The sequence below is a fragment of the Saccostrea cucullata genome, unplaced genomic scaffold (genome assembly GCF_032062105.1).
Source record: "Saccostrea cucullata isolate Sc308-1 unplaced genomic scaffold, CSIRO_AGI_Scuc_v1 ctg175, whole genome shotgun sequence".
Classification (NCBI taxonomy): Eukaryota; Metazoa; Mollusca; class Bivalvia; order Ostreida; family Ostreidae; genus Saccostrea; species Saccostrea cuccullata.
Window position 1 is genome coordinate 503,021 of NW_026934326.1, and position 18,455 is coordinate 521,475.

Below are 18,455 nucleotides of genomic sequence, written 5' to 3' on the forward strand. Positions count from 1 at the left end.
TTAACACGTCTGTTAAAAAGTATCGGAATATGATGTGATTCATATTATTTGAAGAAAACTGATAATTACTTCAGTAATCACAGTGTCGTATTGATCCAATGGCGGACTTCTACAAATTAAATGAAATAGTAATTACCGTGGACCCATATGTTCAGGGAAATCACCTGTTGTACAAGGGTATGTGAGTGTGTGAGCTTATTACGATGAAATGGATGACGTGACAAAATTTGAGATTGAGTTGGACAAAGACATATACTACGCAGGGGAAACACTTACGGGGCACGTCATAGTGCAAAATACTGAAAATATCAAAGTTCAAGGTAAGTTTACTACACGTGCGCCATTGTACAGTATATAAGTGCAAATGTTATTTCGTTTTAGGTTAAGTGAGGATAAAATTTGATCTTTGATCAAATTGAAGGTGAAAAATGCATTATTTCTTAGAAAATCTTTGTTAATGGATATTATGTAGCAAGCTAATACCAAGGGTATAACGATCAAGGGTGTCTCTTCCAAACTTCATATAGTTATAGGAATTTTTGGGGTGTAAGGACGGTTCCTATTAATAATATGGAAAATGCATATTATGATAAGCAAACAATTGCAAAATATGTGGCTCCTTGGTCTGAGTTTCTGTTGTTACGGCTTGGCTTTTTGGTATTAAAGTAAAAATGCAATAATTCTTTTCTTTTCTCTGCCGCTGGATACATAGCAAACAAACTTGGTGTTTTTTTATGATTTGCAAGAATGCCTCTTTTAAAAAATATGAATTTTATGACATGACATGAAGTTTCAGGGATTATTGTGTAACGATCGGGGGCTGTGTTGAGCCAAAAGTAAAGTAGAAAAGAAAATTTTTATTATTTAACCTTATATCTCTGTCTCATGGTAATTAGCAAAGTTGTGATTATTAAGTGTGTCTCTTTCAAAATAGTGAAATTGATGTTCCCCGGGTCAGACGTTATAATGTTAGGGTTGTATTGATTACGGTATGTATCGAGACATTTTTTCTTTGAAAATCTCTACCTACGGTTAGTACACGTAATAAATGCACATTTTGATTTGGTTAAGTGTCTTTTCCGATATTTTGAGATTTATTGCTCTAGCTTTTTGTGGGTTTGCTCTGTCGATAGTAAAATGCAAGAATGCCTTCTCCAAAATTGTAAAATTAAATAAACAACAGGCTTTGGTTAATTTTAAAGAGAGACTTGTGATTATATTTTGTGAAAATGCAGTAAAAATGCATTAATACTTTGAAATACTTTATTCCTATGCATCTGGGATACATGTATGCAAAGTTGAACTTATACTCTACTGGGAAGAGTAATTCCCCTTTGCTATTCACCTATGATAATTAATTACTGTAAAAATATAATTTTCAATATACACATGTATAATACAAAAAGTACTCGCAGTTTTTTCATGGTCAAGTTCTCTTGTAAGTAAACTAATAGTACAAATGAATAGAAATGATACAAAAAAGCTCATTTTTTCTTCAAAGACGAGAAAGTCCAATGTGTGATTGAATATATAAGACGGGATTGAATATGTGACAAATGGGAGTGTAATAGTCTGGCAAGTTAATAGAGATACTGTATGATTAATTACCAGGTACCAGACAAGCTATTATATGGACCATCCTATAAACTTTCTCTTTCTTTAACATGTCTTCATCTCTCAGTTTATTTTGTTTCATTACAAACTTTAATTAATCCTGTAAAGTTTGCATGATTATCAGGTGACAGGTAAGGCTCTCAGGCCTCTTATTTATACTCCATTTTTATGCCTCCGTTATCGAAGAGTTTTTGCCCAACTATATGTCCGTCTGCTTGTTGTTTCCAAAAGCTTTATGGTTTCTTGCGCTTTTTTGAATGCATATGGCTTTCACATTTCACATGTGTATTCCTTGTGACAGTGCCTTTCTTAGGATACAACCAAATCTGACATATTGGCCTTGGAGTTTAACCCTATTTTTGAAAAAAACTTTAACCTTGGCCAGAAACTTTGAACAGTAAGTACTAGGGCTTTCATATTTCACAGGTGTATTCCTTGTGACAAGACTTTCCTTGGATACCAACAATCTTTACTTTTGGAGTTTCACTTTTATTTTGAAAAAAATCCTCGCCATAAGCTGCCATACGGGGGCATCAGTGTTTCACAATCACATCTTGTTGAACATATAATGTAGCTGAACAGAGTATATCGCTGAAAAGACGACTTTAGTCAAGACGAGAACTTAAACTAACAGTTGTAGTTCATGAGAAAATGAACTGCACTTTATTTTGTAAAGAATCATAGGGGAAATTTATTGGAAATGTAAATATATAGACTTGTAACGTACAATAAGTCTGTAACAGACGATTTACAAACTAGTAGAAATGGCTATTACATATGTACCACGAATAAGCATGGATATCTCCATTGTTACGTCATAATACCGCACTTAATATCAAAAAATATAGTGCACACTGTTTTGCTTTAAAATTACAGCTTAATGACGTAAATTTAAGGCAAGTCATAAAAAAATGTAAATATAAGAAATGAATTTAATTTTTGAAGATTCATGAGGTATATGAACTACAACGCTTCACGTCGGCATATTTATCATGAAGCGCGTTATGAAATATGCCGGCGTGAAGCGTCGTAGTTCATAACCTCATGAATCTCCAAAAATTAGATTCTGACATTTCTGAAATATCGTCTGCTACAGACTTATTGTACGTTACAAGTCTATATATCATCTGTTTCAGACTTGTAGCACTTTACAAGTCTATATATCGTCTGCTACAGACTTGTTGTACGTTACAAGTCTATATATATATATCGTCTGCTACAGACTTGTTGTACGTTACAAGTCTATATATATATCGTCTGCTACAGACTTGTTGTACGTTACAAGTCTATATATATATATCGTCTGCTACAGACTTGTTGTACGTTACAAGTCTATATATATATCGTCTGTTACAGACTCATTGTACGTTACAAGTCTATATATCGTCTGCTACAGACTTATTGTACGTTACAAGTCTATACGAGGGATGATCAAAAAGTTCGCAAACTATCTCTATATCTACAAAACCACAATTCAGATTAGAATGAAATTCGGTACACACATAGCCATACACAAGGTCTATAAATAGCATATGCTGAATAAAGTTTCTCTCCTTGTTTGTGACGTCACAATGTGAAAATGACGTCACTATTTAGGTCACTTGTGACGAAAAATGGTTGTCTCAGTCGAACTCGTTCAACAAACGACTGTACAATTTATTGTAATATCTTAGAAATCCCTCTGCAGTATCATATAATAATTTGTTTACTGAGATAAATGAGTTCCCATAAATTCAGATAATGATTGGATTAATTGTTTTAGTGAAGGAAGGCTGATGGTTAAAAATGATACTTGTCATCTTGCCCAGTGAAAGCAAGTTTGAAAAGATATGTATTTTTAATTAAGCAATTTTCTATCAAAGACCTCCAATTAGCACTTTGAAAAATAGTTGAATATTTGAACAATGATATAAGTATTAAATACCTAAGATATAGTTTACTTTAGATTTTAAACATATTAGATATGATAAAAAGGATGCACCCATTCTCTATCCACCTTGAATAAAGGTCTCTCCTGAGACAGACGATTTGTGTTTTAATGGTCGCCATGCTTATTTTTGGAAAGGATGTTATTATCCGCCCATTCTGTTGCCGAGATATGACCATTTCTGACAAATTAATAACTGTTCTTGTCATAAAAATTAACTCACATGGAAAGAAATATAAAACTCGGAAAAATCTTTTGACTTTTGTGACAGAACGCTACGAAGGGGGTCACGTGACCGCCAATATCACGTGATTCGCGCATGCGCAGAACGGTGGTTGATGTGCATTAAAATTGGAGAGGATTGATTTAAAATATAATCAACATTAAAACCAAATATTGTTTCTTTTATGGAAGTTATTCAATTAGTTTGCGAACTTTTTGATCACCCCTCGTATATCTTCTGCTACGGACTTATTGTACTTTACAAGTCTATATATCGTCTGTACAGACTCATTGTACTTTACAAGTCTATGTATCATCTGTTACAGACCTATTGTAAAGAACATGTCTCGTCTCTTACAGGAATACGGCTTCTGCTGCGAGGGAAATCCCACGTGGAGTGGAAGATCACGAAAGCGGGAGAGAGACGGAGCGTTAAAGATGACGAGTATTACATCGATGAGAAGAAAGTCATATGGGGGAAAGGTGTGCATAGTAATGTAAAGAAACGCTTCATAGGGCTTACAGTGTAGATCATGAATGGGAATGTATCGATGGAATTAAAAAAAAAAAAGAAAAATGGTTTACGTTTCCATTTTTCTCATTAGCCTATATGTTTGTTGGTTTGCTTCCGTTTAAACTACAAACCCTTTTAAACTGGTTAATACTTTTAAAAAAAACTTTAAGAACAAAGGAAATTTTTGATATATCCTTTTGAAAGCTTTTTTTCATGCCTGTTTGAATCAGAGTCAAATATTAACCACATGCAGCAACAGTGAATAACATTCCTGGATTCTATACATTAAAAAAGTCTGTGGTAGCTTAAGAATATGCGATCATCAGCTAGGATAGATAACTCTTGAAGTTATAATTTAATTCAAACTGGAAGTCTCAAAATGAAGCTTGAAATTGAATTTTTTCTGCAACAAATTTTATTTTATGCGTCTTAGTGTGATTCAAGTTTCTTAGAAACGGTCTTATAATAAGTTAATATTTGTGCCTCATAAAAAGAATTCAAAGAAAACCAAAAAAATTCAAAATCACATTTCAGTTTTGAATATTTTTGTATATCCCAACAACATGAATGAATTTGAATTACCTTATCTATATTGGATTCCAAACTTCATGAAAAATTCCTTACAAAGATACAAAGTGGGTTCCAATAAATGATCTACCAAGTCTCTTTCTTTACTCCTCACTATAACATTAACAACAGTGGAGGAAAAACTTCAGGAGTACTGTTCAACCAGTATATTCGAATAGTGAAAACGGATGTGGATACTTAAAAATTCCAAGGAACTTTTGAGAAAATTTACTAAATTCAACAGCTTAAAAAATTAAGACTTTTCAACTTTAAACACAAACATTCCCCATGAAAAATTTAAGTCCAGACTTTTTGATATCATTGACAGCTGCTTTTTCAATAAAAATGGAATTCGTAAATTTAATTACCTTGTCATTGGTCATTTGAAAATCATTATGTTAAGACATTTTGATTGTCCACACAAGAACTCAGAAGTTGATATGAAAGAGATGTTTGAGTTTCAGATTGAAAATATCTATGTGTTTTTGGAGACTATGTCTTCCAACATTCTATTGGAATTCCCATGGGTAACAATTGCGCCCCGTTATTAACAGACCAATTTTTCTATTCATATGAAGCAGAATGTGTTCAAAATTTATTCATGAAAAGAAAAAAAAAAACACTAACTGTGGCCTTCAACTCGACATTGAGATTATACGACGTATTGTCTTTAACATTGGCTATTTCCATTTTTATGTCGATACGATATATCCCGTTGAGCTTGAGATAAAAGATACCAGAGATTCGGGCACATTTGTTTCATATTTGGATATTTTACTTAAAAAAGATGCTAATGGTAATCTAACAACCAAGCATTATGATAAATGTGATGAATTTAACTTTTCAATCGTTAATTACCCTTATTTATGCAGCAATATACCTTCATCACCTACACACGTGGTTTATATATCTCAGATAATTCGATACGCAAGAGCATGATCTTAGTATGAGCAATTTCTAAAACAAGGTTAATTATTGAAAAAAAGATGAAACAAGAATATCAGCAATCTCGTTTAAAAAACGTCATTTCGTATGTTCTATGGTCGATACAAGATTATCACCTTTTCAGCAAATACAATTTACCATTGAGTCAAATGCTGACTGAATTTTCATACTAAATTGTTAGGTTATTGTTAACACACTGAATTATCGGATGATTCTTCCGTTATTTCCCGATCATGACAAGGAGCACCGGTCAGCGAGGATACTCACTCGTCCATAGCATCTGATCCCACCTCTGATATTTTGGAGGTCTGTGTTTGCCCTGCTCCTATTTTGTATTGTTTAATGCATGGATTTTTGAGTTTGAATACCCGTACCGTTCGTTATCTTCATATATTTCATATTGTTCGAACAGCAGTGTTCTTTGATCAAAATTTAATTAAATTTTAGAAAATAATTTGTATGTCTATTAATTAAAAATTTTGTTTGAAGGGGAAAATTGTTATATGACAAATAGGTTACCAACATTGAGTAGGAAGATAGCTTCACTTTTTATTCTAGAGTGACTGGTATTTCGTACTGAATAACGAGCATTGAGAGACGACCAACTACATGTGCAGTGTATAAAGGAAAATACGGCATACTGAAAAAAAGCGTAATCTATCTATAATTTCGGAAAGAAAGAATGAACATCAAAAATGTAATATGTTCCCAAGGCTTACAAAGTATTTAGGAATTTTTTGACATTTAATCACAAAATCTGTGTTTTTATAGATAAGAAAGAAATAGAAGGAGGCGTACCCATCATGCCGCGGGGCAACCACAGATATAACTTCCAGTTCAAACTTCCGGAGAGCACACTTCCGTGTTCCTTTGAAAGTAAGGTCGGCACTATTCGATACTACATCCGGGCAACTATGGACATGCCCGTATCCTCCTCCCCACAAAGTAAAAAATACTTCACAATCATTGGTCCACATATAGACTGCATGGACGAGCGTTACCTGGTAATAAAAACTTAATAATTTCTTTGTGTGTGTTTTTTTAACATTTGCAGAAGGTACAAAGAATCTTTTATTCCACTGTATACTCTTCCATGCAAAGATAACCTCTATATTTGGTTTTGTATTCTTCAAAAATCTTCACATGCATTATACATCCCAATTAAACCGATCCCGAACTTGCAAATTTACTCGGAAGATTTCATGACTATAGTTCTTTGAGTAAAATATCCCTAAATGTAGTAGCTACGCCATTATCACAGTAATTGTTGCATACCCTTTTTACAGACGCCCACTCGAGCTAGCGATAAGCGGTATTCCTGTTGCTTCTGTTGTTCTCAAGGCCCTGTTTCACTGGAAGCAGTCCTAGAGAGAAGTGCCTACTGCGCAGGCGAGAACATCAAGCTGCGCGCAGAAATTCAAAATGGCAGCGATCAAGACGTATGGATCGTCTGTAAACTTGTGCAGGTAATATTTTTACTTGATTAAATACTGAATTTCTATTTTCCCCTTTGAAAGGCATGGTAAATACATAAGGTATTGTTAATATTTTTCAGCATGTTGAGTTTTTCATCAATAAAGGAGTACTAGGTTTATGCAAAGAAGTGTCTCACAAAGTATGGCAGTACCGAGGGGAAACGGTGCATGCGCACGCAACCGAAAAGTTTGACGACCTCCAACAACATCTTCAACTTCCGGTTGTGCCGCCATCAATGGTGGACGTTTGTAGTTTAGTACAGATCTACTACACCCTGAAGGTCAGATATGCTCTGTATCGCTTTACTTTTTTTTGAGTGGATTTTATTTAGTAATTTATTAGTATTTTATATATTTTTGTGAATTTTGAAGAATGTAAGTTTCCGTTTTCTAGGCCTGTCTTGTAATGGAGGATTCGGGAGAGGTTCTGGATCTTCATTTTCCGCTTACAATTGCGACAACGCCTTATAGAATATCGAACGCACCTTATCCTATCCTCCAGTATGGTATGAATATTTTATCATCAGGTCCATGTAGATATATAGCTATAGGATCACTGAAAAAGAAGCTGGCAAAGTGACCATTGTCCGTCTGTCAATAGCTGTCTGTAAAAATTAAGTTTCTAAACATTTCCGCAATTTGGTCTATTTGCACTTAAAATTGCCACACAGGTGGACTACACCAAACTAAATTGATATCATAAGCAAAACAGTCTTCTTGAGAATATCTAGTTACAATAAACCGACCTCTTCACTTTTGAAACTATGAAGATTACTATACTAGAAGATTAAAAAACATTGAAGTTCATAATACTTTGTATGTAAACATGAAAAAGTTGTAGACAAACTGCAACTTTCAAAGTAAATTGCAATCAAAAATGTGCAGCATTAAAATATTCTCACCTGAGCTCTCCGATTTCAATTCTATTGCTAATTCAGTTGTGAAGTTTCTTTCATGCTTCGAATGAATCGCAAAACGGTAAATAGAGCAGCATTTTCTCTCCTCCGTGAGTTTGCACCTTGTTACAGAATGTACAGATACGGTTGTGGACTTTTTATTGTAGATCACTGTGTTCCTAATGTAGAGGGAGGTATGTACGTCAGTTCCGAGTTCCAGCTGGGTCAGGTTTACATGGGGGACGGGGAGGAGGAGACGGACGAAGTCATCCTGTACCGCCCCCTCTACGTCTGTGTACCTCACGAGCGTGTTCAGGTCAACAACGTGGATAAAGAGGGCACTGTCAGTCGCGCCCCCTCCCGGATGTCGATGACGAGGCTGAGCGACCGACTGAAGTTCAAGGAGCCCCGGGTCACAGCAATATCGATATCCTCCGAGAAAATAGACTCTTCAAAAACCGACAGTGAAGAGGCGTCCCCATCAATAGTGACAAAGGACGGACTCTCACCTTTATTTGCCCAAGTTGACCTTGAATCACAATTTAATCAAAAACCACCAAATGACGTCATAAAAGGACAACTTGAAGATCTTTGTGAACAGGAACCGGAAACAGAAGTATTAGTGAAAAAGTCGGACATTACAAGTCCAAGTCCCGAGATTAAGGTTCAAGTGGATGTGACAGACGGAACTGTGGAAACATCTCAAGAGAGTTCATGATGGACACCATGACGTCATTAATCTTACAAAGTATCTCTATGCCATCAGTTGAAAAGTATTATACTTGACAAGACAGATCTTGCCTAACTTTATTGCAAGAGAGTTTATTATTTTTGCTTCAAATCAAACGCACATTTCAACAGATAAAATGTATATGATGCACCTTTTCTATTGAAATAGTGAACTTTTTACAGTTTTAAAAGTAGACATAATTCTTGAGGAGAAAAATATCCTTTGTATTCATGATGAATATGTGATTTCGTGTATATTTAACTACATGTAATTTAAAACAAAATAACGTGAGCACTATGTTCAGAGCTACCAGTCACGTGATGAAGATATTGTGCCATGTATAGGACTGGTAATACAAACTGGAATATACATATCCTTGGTATACACAGTGCAAAATGTGCATGAAAGTAATACACATTGAAATGTAAACAATCAAATTAATAAATTATTATCTGGTTATACAAATGTATATTGGTCATTCAGGGTTTCGAATTTCTAAACATAGCTTTGGACTTTGTAAGGAATTGTATATGTTTATTTAATTTTCTAACGTTTCATCCCTGTAAGATGGGAACGCCACTGATTGCCGGTGAAAGTCTACTGTATTACGGTTCAAAATGATCTTTTTCGTACTAGCACTTTAGTTGGTAAGTCTTACCCGATCATGGCACGGATAACTACTTCAATGTCAATCAAATACAAAGGTGGCAGAACATAGTTAGAAGAAGCTATGGGACTGCTGCTCATTGCAACGCAGTAGTCGGAGCACCTGTTCAAATATTATATATATACATATGAAAATTGTAAGTGAAAAAAAAATGGTGTAGGAAAAAATATGAAAGGATATTATTCCTACAGAGATTTATGTTGCTCTTTAAACTTTTTAAAACTGCTTCCATTAAGTCTAGTTTTAAAACAATATCAAGGGAAATTCCATTACGTTCGGGAAAATTTCAAAAGAATACATTAACCAAATTAGATTTTAATAAATTTCACAACCATAAAAAGAGTCATTACATGCAAATTGTATGGTGTGGAGGCACGTTGTGCTCGAATGATCTATAAAACGTGTCGATTTTAGAGGAACATCGACATGGAATACTGGGTAACTGTAACCATACATCTTAATCAGTGGCATTGATTTATTTCGGTAATTGAAAATAACACAAGATTGATATGAGCATTGTTGAGGCTGCTGCAAATGCCAAATACCAACTTGGCAATGAATACTGAGCTAATTTTTTAAACTTTAATTTCTTTTTATGGACACATAGTACTACACTATTGGTAAAAATAAAACTTGGAAGTCTTATTAACAAAACCGTGTTGCACTATTGTAGCATTTAAATTCCCTTAAAAACAATTGGATTCAATCTTTTGATCCTCCTTAAGCAAACAGCGTGTACAGTTTTGATTATTTGTTTAAGCTAAATTCAATCTGTCGTTCTACTTTTATATTTCGGAACAGAAGTAACGTAGTAATGTTCTTGTAGCATATCTCTTTAATCTTCCTTTAGAGGCGACAGTCTTTTTGAAAAATAACTGTATTTGATAGAACTAGCTACCCTGTATAGGATTACCTAATGCAACACAATGACAATCTGTGTAGATTATCTCATGATCGTACGAGGTTCATTATTTAACCAGCCCGACTGGAAATCGACAAATTCACAATCCCACTAAAGTTGTCTTCATGATAGTGCTGAAAATCTTCTAATGGAGCATAAAAAGTTCCATCGAAGGAGTCGTAAAATTCCCGAAGCACTTCTGTTCAGCAGCAATATTTGATCTATAACTATTGACAAAGCTCTTGGGTAATATTTACTTGTAATATTTGTGATTGCGGTTAATTATTGAGAATGCGTGCATCTTCAATGCCATCCTTTTCCATTGGCCGTTTAAAAAGCCAGGTATATTTAAACTCTCTTACACATTTAAGACAGGGTGCCGAAACAAGAGGTTTAAATATCAAAATATGCAGTAAGCCTTTGTAGAAATAATTACATATTTTTCGTTTTCAATAGAAGTATTTGTATCGGTTGACAGCCGCCTTTGGCAGCGAGGACTTCTATTGGCCAGGTATTTTTGTTCATTTAATGCAGTCCAAGTTATATACACAGTATATAAACGGGTACAAAAAGAGGCAATGCTCTAGGAAAAACGGTATATGGACACACACAGGAGAATGGTTAAAGGGTAGCTAGGCAAACTATCGACCGACTCTACCTGTCAAGTACACCGTTAATTACCGACTAAACGAGAGTGAAAATAATGAACAACTGTGAAAACGAAATATTATTCATTAGACAAACAAAGATGGACTTGATATTTTAAAGGGAATTGTGAAATGTATTTTATTGGATTATGTTTCAAAAAGACGGCGTGAACTGGTCAAATGATATTAAAAGAAAAAGAGGAAAGCTTCATGAGCTCCAAAGAAGCGCGTGGGACAAACCGGACAGCTCTGTCACCTGTGGGGCGGCCCGTGTCGTCTGCCACCGGGCGGCTGTCGTCTGCCGGGAGGCGGAGTGAGGTGAACATTTCCGTGGCCTCTGTCACTGATGAGGAGCTCTCGTTCTCCGACTCGGACGATGAGGGGGTCACTCCATGTCAGAATACAAACGACAAATTTTGGAATTCCTTCGGTGAATCTCTGAAGAGAATCAATGATGATAGTGCAAAATTCCTCATCCGACCTAAACCGAACTTCAAAAGCAGTTTTATATTTCAAGGAGCTATGACAGAGACCTGTGGAAATACTCAATATGGGAGTAGTAGAGGATACACCAAACTGAAAGAGACTCTGAACAGACTGACTGACGTATCGGGGGCAGCCGCGAGGATGTTCGTCAATGCCGCCAAACCAAAGGAGGATGCTACTTCAGAAGAAACACAAGAAATTGAAGAAGAGAAACCGGAAACCGGCATGAAAGAAATAACATCCGCGCTAGGTGGCGCTAAAAGAAGTTGGAAATTAATTAAACGAAATGTGAATGAGACTGCTTTGGAAAAGAAAACCGAAAAGACTAAGCTAAATTGGGATATGTTGGCCCATCACGCTAAGGGATTAACAGACCTGGAACGTTCGAGGCAGGATTTGTACCAGAGGTACGGCCTGCTGCCGATGCTGCACAAAGACGGAAGTTATGAATGTCGAAACATAATGTGGAGTGAACGGGCAATTCGCTTAAACATGACAAACCCTATACAGTACAATGTTATTACTTACGACAAGCGACGGGCCCAGAGCGCTAAACCTCGCAGCAAGAAACCAACACCTAAAGTTACCATTCAGCGTCCCGCTTCCGAAAAACCGCGTTCTCTGTGCGCTACCTCAACGACCCCTAGCGGCAGAGTACCATCAGCGGGCACGTCCAGTAGAACAATTACAAGAACTGCCTCACACAGACAAAATGATAATCTGTTAACTCCGGTGAATACATTAAGAAACAATTTCTTTTCATGACTTAAAGTGTTCATTTATTTTTTTTTCGTTTAATATTCGCTAAAAACTTGGAAATTTGTCATTTTGACTACGTTTGAATTGTTTACAGTGTACGTGTAAAATACTTTGAGAGTGCTGAAGGCTTAATTGAAAATACTAGTATGTAAAATTATATATGGATGTTAAGTCCTATTTATCAAAATTTTACCAACCTGTACCCAAGCCCCAAACTGCAATAACAAACGTTCTAATGTTATATATACATGTACAAATTTATTATTGAATCGTTTCTTTATTATGTATTCCATATATTAATGAAGTCTTTTCTATTTAGTAAATATGTATTTAAATGGCATTGTTTGCTTAAGATATTTTTTCATGTTTGATATGAATTGAACGTTTCTTTCTGACAGTTCTAATTCACCCAGTACAATAAAGTTACTCAGAGGCTAGCCTCAGAGAGGTTTCATTCATATTGGGGGAAGTTTAAAGCTTATATTACATGTTCCTTACAAGATCTATTCAGTTTAAAGATTCAGATATTCCAAGGTTTAATAACTTCAAATCAATGTTGTCAATAGACGTTCAATATATTCAACAGGATCTCAAAACAGGTGCTTGGACTACTGCGTTGCAATGAGCAGCAGTCCCATGGCTTCTTCTAACTATGTTCTGCTACCTTTGTATTTGATTGTAATTGAAGTAGCTGTCCGTCTCTCGTCAGTAATACTTCGCCTGATCAAATAGTCCTCTGGCAAACCATTAAATTCCCGTCATAAATACGCTATTTGCTCTTCCCAGCTGTCCTACAAGAGAACAGTGTCGAATTTAATTGCAGTCGATTCGAGAGGGATTATGATGAACTGGAACCTCGATAAATAGCGTGTTTTAGAACTGCTCCTACTCCCCAAGCCTAGATTGTGTGGTAACATGACGGAATCTTACTAACAAGTCGTCTATTGAACGACTGCTCAACAACGTATTACTCAAACGTTTATAATAATAATACTTAGGGTGGGAATTGCTTTAAATTAAAATTGAAGATCAACAAATTAATAAGAAGTGATTAAGTTAAGAGGAACATTGTTTTCCAGAACAAATGTGTAATTCAGGGGATTACTGCGCGGAGTCAGGGGGCGAGGGTAAAAGTCGGATAATCGGGAAAGCCGCCAATTTCACGGCTCTCCGAAAACTGGTGTCATAATTCTTGTAAGCCCTAAGCTACGAATATTCTTTTTCCAATAAGTCAGGGTTAAACAAATTGACCAAACTTTTCCCTAATCGGATTTTAGGCTCAAAGTACTTTTATTAACACAAAAACTTTATATGTTGATGAAGCTTTATCTGTTGGGATTGCATGTGAACGGTTATACATTGTATAAACGTCTGCTTATGACAAAACATATAAATTTCTCTGACATTTTTATGTAACATAGGTTAATTAAGAATAACTAAATGACGCGACTTTTTAACTGTATCTAAAACGTTGAAAATATTTTACTATTGTATTAATCATTTTAGAAATACCATTATTTTCATGCAACGTACGTACTGTTAATAAAAAAGGAAATATCCATGGTCGTTGGATGCAAGGAAATATTTAACCTTGACAAATATTCTATCAAGGGACACCGGAAGTCGTATAGTAGGAGATTATCAGTATCAGTGATGACGGCTGTAGATTTGCATTTCCAATTGTTCTCTGAGTTAACTTTTTGAAAGGTATCCAAAGATTTTTTTTCATATGCACAATCGAAGATTCGGGGGCAAATGGTTTTTGCGCTGACTGACTGTTTGTCCGCAAAAACTTTAAGCATTGTCCTGACTTTTGGTCTATTGGAGCTGAAGCTTTCATATTAAACATTCCTTGTGTCAAGACATTTCACTGGGTAACAAAATATTTTGACCTCTTAACCTCGTATATGGACCCACTTTTGCTAATTTGGCCATAACTTTTTAATATTCAGAACCAGAACATTCTTATTTTGCATGTATTTTCCTCGCGAGAAGACTTCCTTGAGGTAAGAACAATAATAGCCTTGAATTTTGAGCTTGACATACTTTTGTAAAACTTAAAACCTTGGTTAAAACCTTTGAAGGGTCGGTGCTATTGCTTTCATTTTTTTTTTTTTTTTTGTGACATAGGTACCAATAGTATTGACATTGGCGTTTGTTTTCTTTTGAAAAACTTAATCTTTGTCTATAACTTTTGAATGGTGCATGGAATAGGGTTTTCATATTTCACAGATATATCCCTTTGTGGCTAGACTTTGAATAAGTATCAGCATTTTTTTTTACCTTAAGTTTCATCCATCTTTGGACAATTCTAACCTCTATCATAATTTGGCAAGGGCTGTCATATTTTACGGTATGTTCCTGGTGTAACAGGAGTATGGAAATAATCGACAACTCCTGTCAGGGTTCTTTATATTTATTCACAGTGGAGTGACATGGCGTATTACATCAATTTTAATACAGCCCTGTAAATATCATAAAACAATAATAAATAGGATGTAAATATTACAAACATAATGTTCAGTCATTACTTTTACATGTAACATGAAGATAATAGATTATCATCCTAAGTTTACACAATTATCATCAAAGGGAGATAACTCTTGAATATATAAATCTTGACATATTTCTCCCAAAATAATCATAAAAAGATATCCAAGATAAAACATATAAATCTCACCATTCTGTGGGAACAGGCTTTCCCAATAAATTGTCTGACTGACAAAATGTATATCTATATGAATGGTGATCTGTAATTTAATACAATAATGCTTAAAAATATAATCTCTTAAAAATGTACCAATTGCTCACTTTGAAAATATAATCAAAAATATCTTTGATCATCATAAAAACATATAATCTGATTAACTTCAAATTACTTCTAGAAAATACTTCATATTGATCTTGTAACCAATAATAAATATGCATCATAAAATAACTTTCTCTCAAAATCATTCATTCACTTTAGTAAGTGCAAATGGATATAACCTTTGCATTCTATAGGATGAACATTTAAAATAAGAAAATATTAGTAACTTACCAGAGAAGGAAAATCTTCAGTCTCAAGTCTATGTATATAGGTCTGGCCTGATCAACCATAGAACAAAGAATACTCATACAAAGCGGGAAAAATCCAGACTAACCAAGAAAACCAATCGAATCAGACCTTTCAAATCAATAACCAATAAAACCCAAAATAACAATGTCCACTTCCAAAATACCTGATCAATGCCCTGGGGTATATACACATATGTACAGGTAATACAGGTAAGGGAGAACTAAGGAGTGGATCTAAGTTTTTAATAAGTTAAATAAAAGTTAAAATAAATATTCTGGCAAGTTCTATAACTTTATTATACAAATCTAATACTATTACACTGGTGACAAGATCCACTTCCTTTCTTTGATTTAGCTCTGAAAATTTGACCAGACGACTTTTTAAAATTTTTTGTTTATTACGGGGCGTTCGATATTGTTCGAACGCTCGTATTCGGAATGTTTCGGGCATACTCGTAAACTTAATACAAACTCAACGTTCAATAAAACGTCAAGACATTGAACGCTAAAATTCTCTAGATTTTTGGTAGTACTATTGTTTGCAGCTAACTGTAAAGTTTCACGTTTCGTCACGATCTTTTTCATCAGATGCATCCAGCGTAAACAATTCACGTGATTGGTCATCTCAAATTATCAACATTGATACGGAAATAGTCTGTTGCACGAGCAACCAATCAGGGATAAGAAGAAAGTTCCAGTCGTAAAGCTTGCGGTTAGGAGGCGTGTACAATTTACCTTGAGTGCAGCTGTCAACTAGATCGTGACGTAACGTGAAACTTTACAGTCAGCTGCAAACAATAGTATTTTATTAGAGACTATTTATCAGCTACATAACAAGTATATTTATCATCCGTAGTTTCAGAAATTAATACGGTGTCAAATTACATGATATCACTTTCAATTTAATAAATTCATGAACAGTGTTGATAGACTACTACAGAAAATACTCACAGATAAAACCAACAACAAAATTATTGGAATACAATGTTAAGCCTCTCTTGCTTAAATACAAATGATAAGAACCTGTCAGTAGAGATCTGTAGAGCTATGTCTCGTCAGAGACTTTTGGTTCTCACTCATATAAACGTTTTCTCTCTATTTCAAATGTTTGATTCTGTGGTATAAAGAAAATTATTGGCATGTCAGATGCCAGATTTCCTTGATGACTTAATAAAGTAAAACACTGATTGATAGCGCTATTGACATTACCATTGATTAACTATACCAATCGCGGGCGCTAGTGCCTTCATTAAAATACCATTCAAATCTTTAGAAATCCTTTTCAAATAACATTACCTCGAACAGATTCTAACAAAAAAGTATTATATATGAAAGAAAAAAAACCATTCTATATATGATTGCACATTAATTCATACAGACATTGTACAAAATTCCTGTGGTTATGATTTTTGTCTGTAGAAGTGCAAAGGCATGAGGTCTCCGATGTTTAAAAACGTTGACAGATTTACTAACATGGTTTAGCATCACTGTGTTTAAGCCTTCGAAAGATTCAAATTTTATGCAAAAAGGGGAAGGAAATCATAGCCCCTTGAGGAAACTTAGATGAAAAGATGAAAATACAATATCAATCCTTGTAAATCCCTCTTGTATTTATAAAGACGTAAATTCACACTTTAATGTAATTCAATGTGGATACTTTTTTTTTTAAAAATCTTAAGCTAGGTCTCCTTGAGAAAAAAAAGATTCACGACGTCAAGAGAGAACAAAATATTTATAATAACCTTTGATCTTTAGTAGGTGTCTGATACCACAAAAAACCTGATTTTATGATATTAAAATTGAACAATTATTTTTTTTATTATTATTATTAATTAAAGTGAAAATGATTTAAAACGATACAAAATTATGTTGTTATTGTAGAAAAAAAATTTATATATACTAAGTACTTTGAAAAAAAATCTCTCTCTTCTTCATTCCCATCTCTCTCTCTATCGCTCTCTATCTTCTCTCTCTCTCTCTCTCTCATTTATATACATAATAATAGGTATTTGTATATCGAAAGGATATAATGCCTATAGGTAAATTTAAATGACTGAGACACACACACAAAGTTTTTATCGCCGTAATCAATACACATCCTTATGTATAACTTGCACAAAAGAAATAGATACAGTTTTCTGGAAACCTTTAACAGAAATTGTTTTAGTATTGCTAGAACGATCCGACTTCTAGGTGTATTTAAAGATTTGCTTCAATGTAACTCGTACACACAGAGACAATACATCAATTAGGCAGATCGTGTTGTAGTATTTACACATCTATTCAATATCCCCTCTTCCCGTTTACGTTTCGTGTAGTTCAATGTTTGTCCACAATACAAAAAGGCTGAAAAGTTAAACAAGGAGCAGTAATTCCTGTAATCGAAACTCGCTGTTCATCCACTAATATAGTATTACAAATGAACTACTAATACGGCATCAAAGTTTGGTGTTATTATCTGAAAAGTTTATATTTTGAACATGACATTGACTGTGTCCAGAATTTATATGTATGTCCTTTAGTACAAATGTCACTGTTACTACGACATACATGTATTGAATTTTCGAAAATTGATTTTTCAATTCAAATAAAAATTTATATTAGGTTTTATTTGAAATTAATTATAAATTTACATCATAAGATACAATATCATTATTATGTTAAAGCATTATATATTTATTTTTGTATGTAATTTTTTTTAAAATTCCGAAAATAAGAATTTATTATCAGGTACTCGGTAATTGTCGCTAAACATTAATGTCAGCGCTAACTGAAACAGATTAAACAACATGAACAAAGAGCGAGAACTCTGGTTCATATTAACTTCAAGAATTCCAAACAATTCTTGTAGGTTTCGAAAATTACCGATTTCTTTTTAAAAAATAAGGACCAATACTGTAAGATGGATGAACTTGGTGGAGCCCTGAGGCGAAAGATGGCTGTTTTTCTGGATATATTATCTTCGTACGACTTGATTTTTCAACAGATTTAATTTTCAATCTTAAAAAAGTCGACAAAACGAACAGAGGAAAAATGGCAATGGCTGAA

The 18,455-nt window shown here is 34.4% G+C and overlaps 2 protein-coding genes across 2 annotated transcripts; both read left to right on the forward strand.

Moving 5' to 3' along the window:
• Positions 1 to 8: 8 nt before the first annotated feature.
• On the forward strand, positions 9 to 9,341 carry LOC134240532 (arrestin domain-containing protein 3-like). The gene is made up of 7 exons (XM_062722630.1): positions 9 to 320; positions 4,124 to 4,246; positions 6,561 to 6,793; positions 7,076 to 7,255; positions 7,345 to 7,545; positions 7,659 to 7,770; positions 8,328 to 9,341. The coding sequence occupies exons 1-7, from the start codon at positions 209 to 211 to the stop codon at positions 8,876 to 8,878; spliced, it is 1,512 nt and encodes a 503-aa protein (XP_062578614.1). The 5' UTR covers positions 9 to 208; the 3' UTR covers positions 8,879 to 9,341.
• Positions 9,342 to 10,646: 1,305 nt separating this feature from the next.
• On the forward strand, positions 10,647 to 12,690 carry LOC134240533 (uncharacterized). Its single transcript, XM_062722631.1, has 2 exons — positions 10,647 to 10,704; positions 10,915 to 12,690. The coding sequence occupies exon 2, from the start codon at positions 11,286 to 11,288 to the stop codon at positions 12,354 to 12,356; it is 1,071 nt and encodes a 356-aa protein (XP_062578615.1). The 5' UTR covers positions 10,647 to 10,704; positions 10,915 to 11,285; the 3' UTR covers positions 12,357 to 12,690.
• The last annotated feature ends 5,765 nt before the right edge of the window (positions 12,691 to 18,455 follow it).

Excerpts from the sequence above, each read along its gene's own strand:
- LOC134240532 (XM_062722630.1), top strand. The coding sequence starts at position 209 with ATGGATGACGTGACAAAATTTGAGATTGAGTTGGACAAAGACATATAC. Across the intron at positions 4,247-6,560 it reads GAAAGTCATATGGGGGAAAG|ATAAGAAAGAAATAGAAGGA; the intron begins GTGTGCATAGTA and ends GTGTTTTTATAG. Across the intron at positions 7,546-7,658 it reads AGATCTACTACACCCTGAAG|GCCTGTCTTGTAATGGAGGA; the intron begins GTCAGATATGCT and ends TCCGTTTTCTAG.
- LOC134240533 (XM_062722631.1), top strand. The coding sequence starts at position 11,286 with ATGATATTAAAAGAAAAAGAGGAAAGCTTCATGAGCTCCAAAGAAGCG.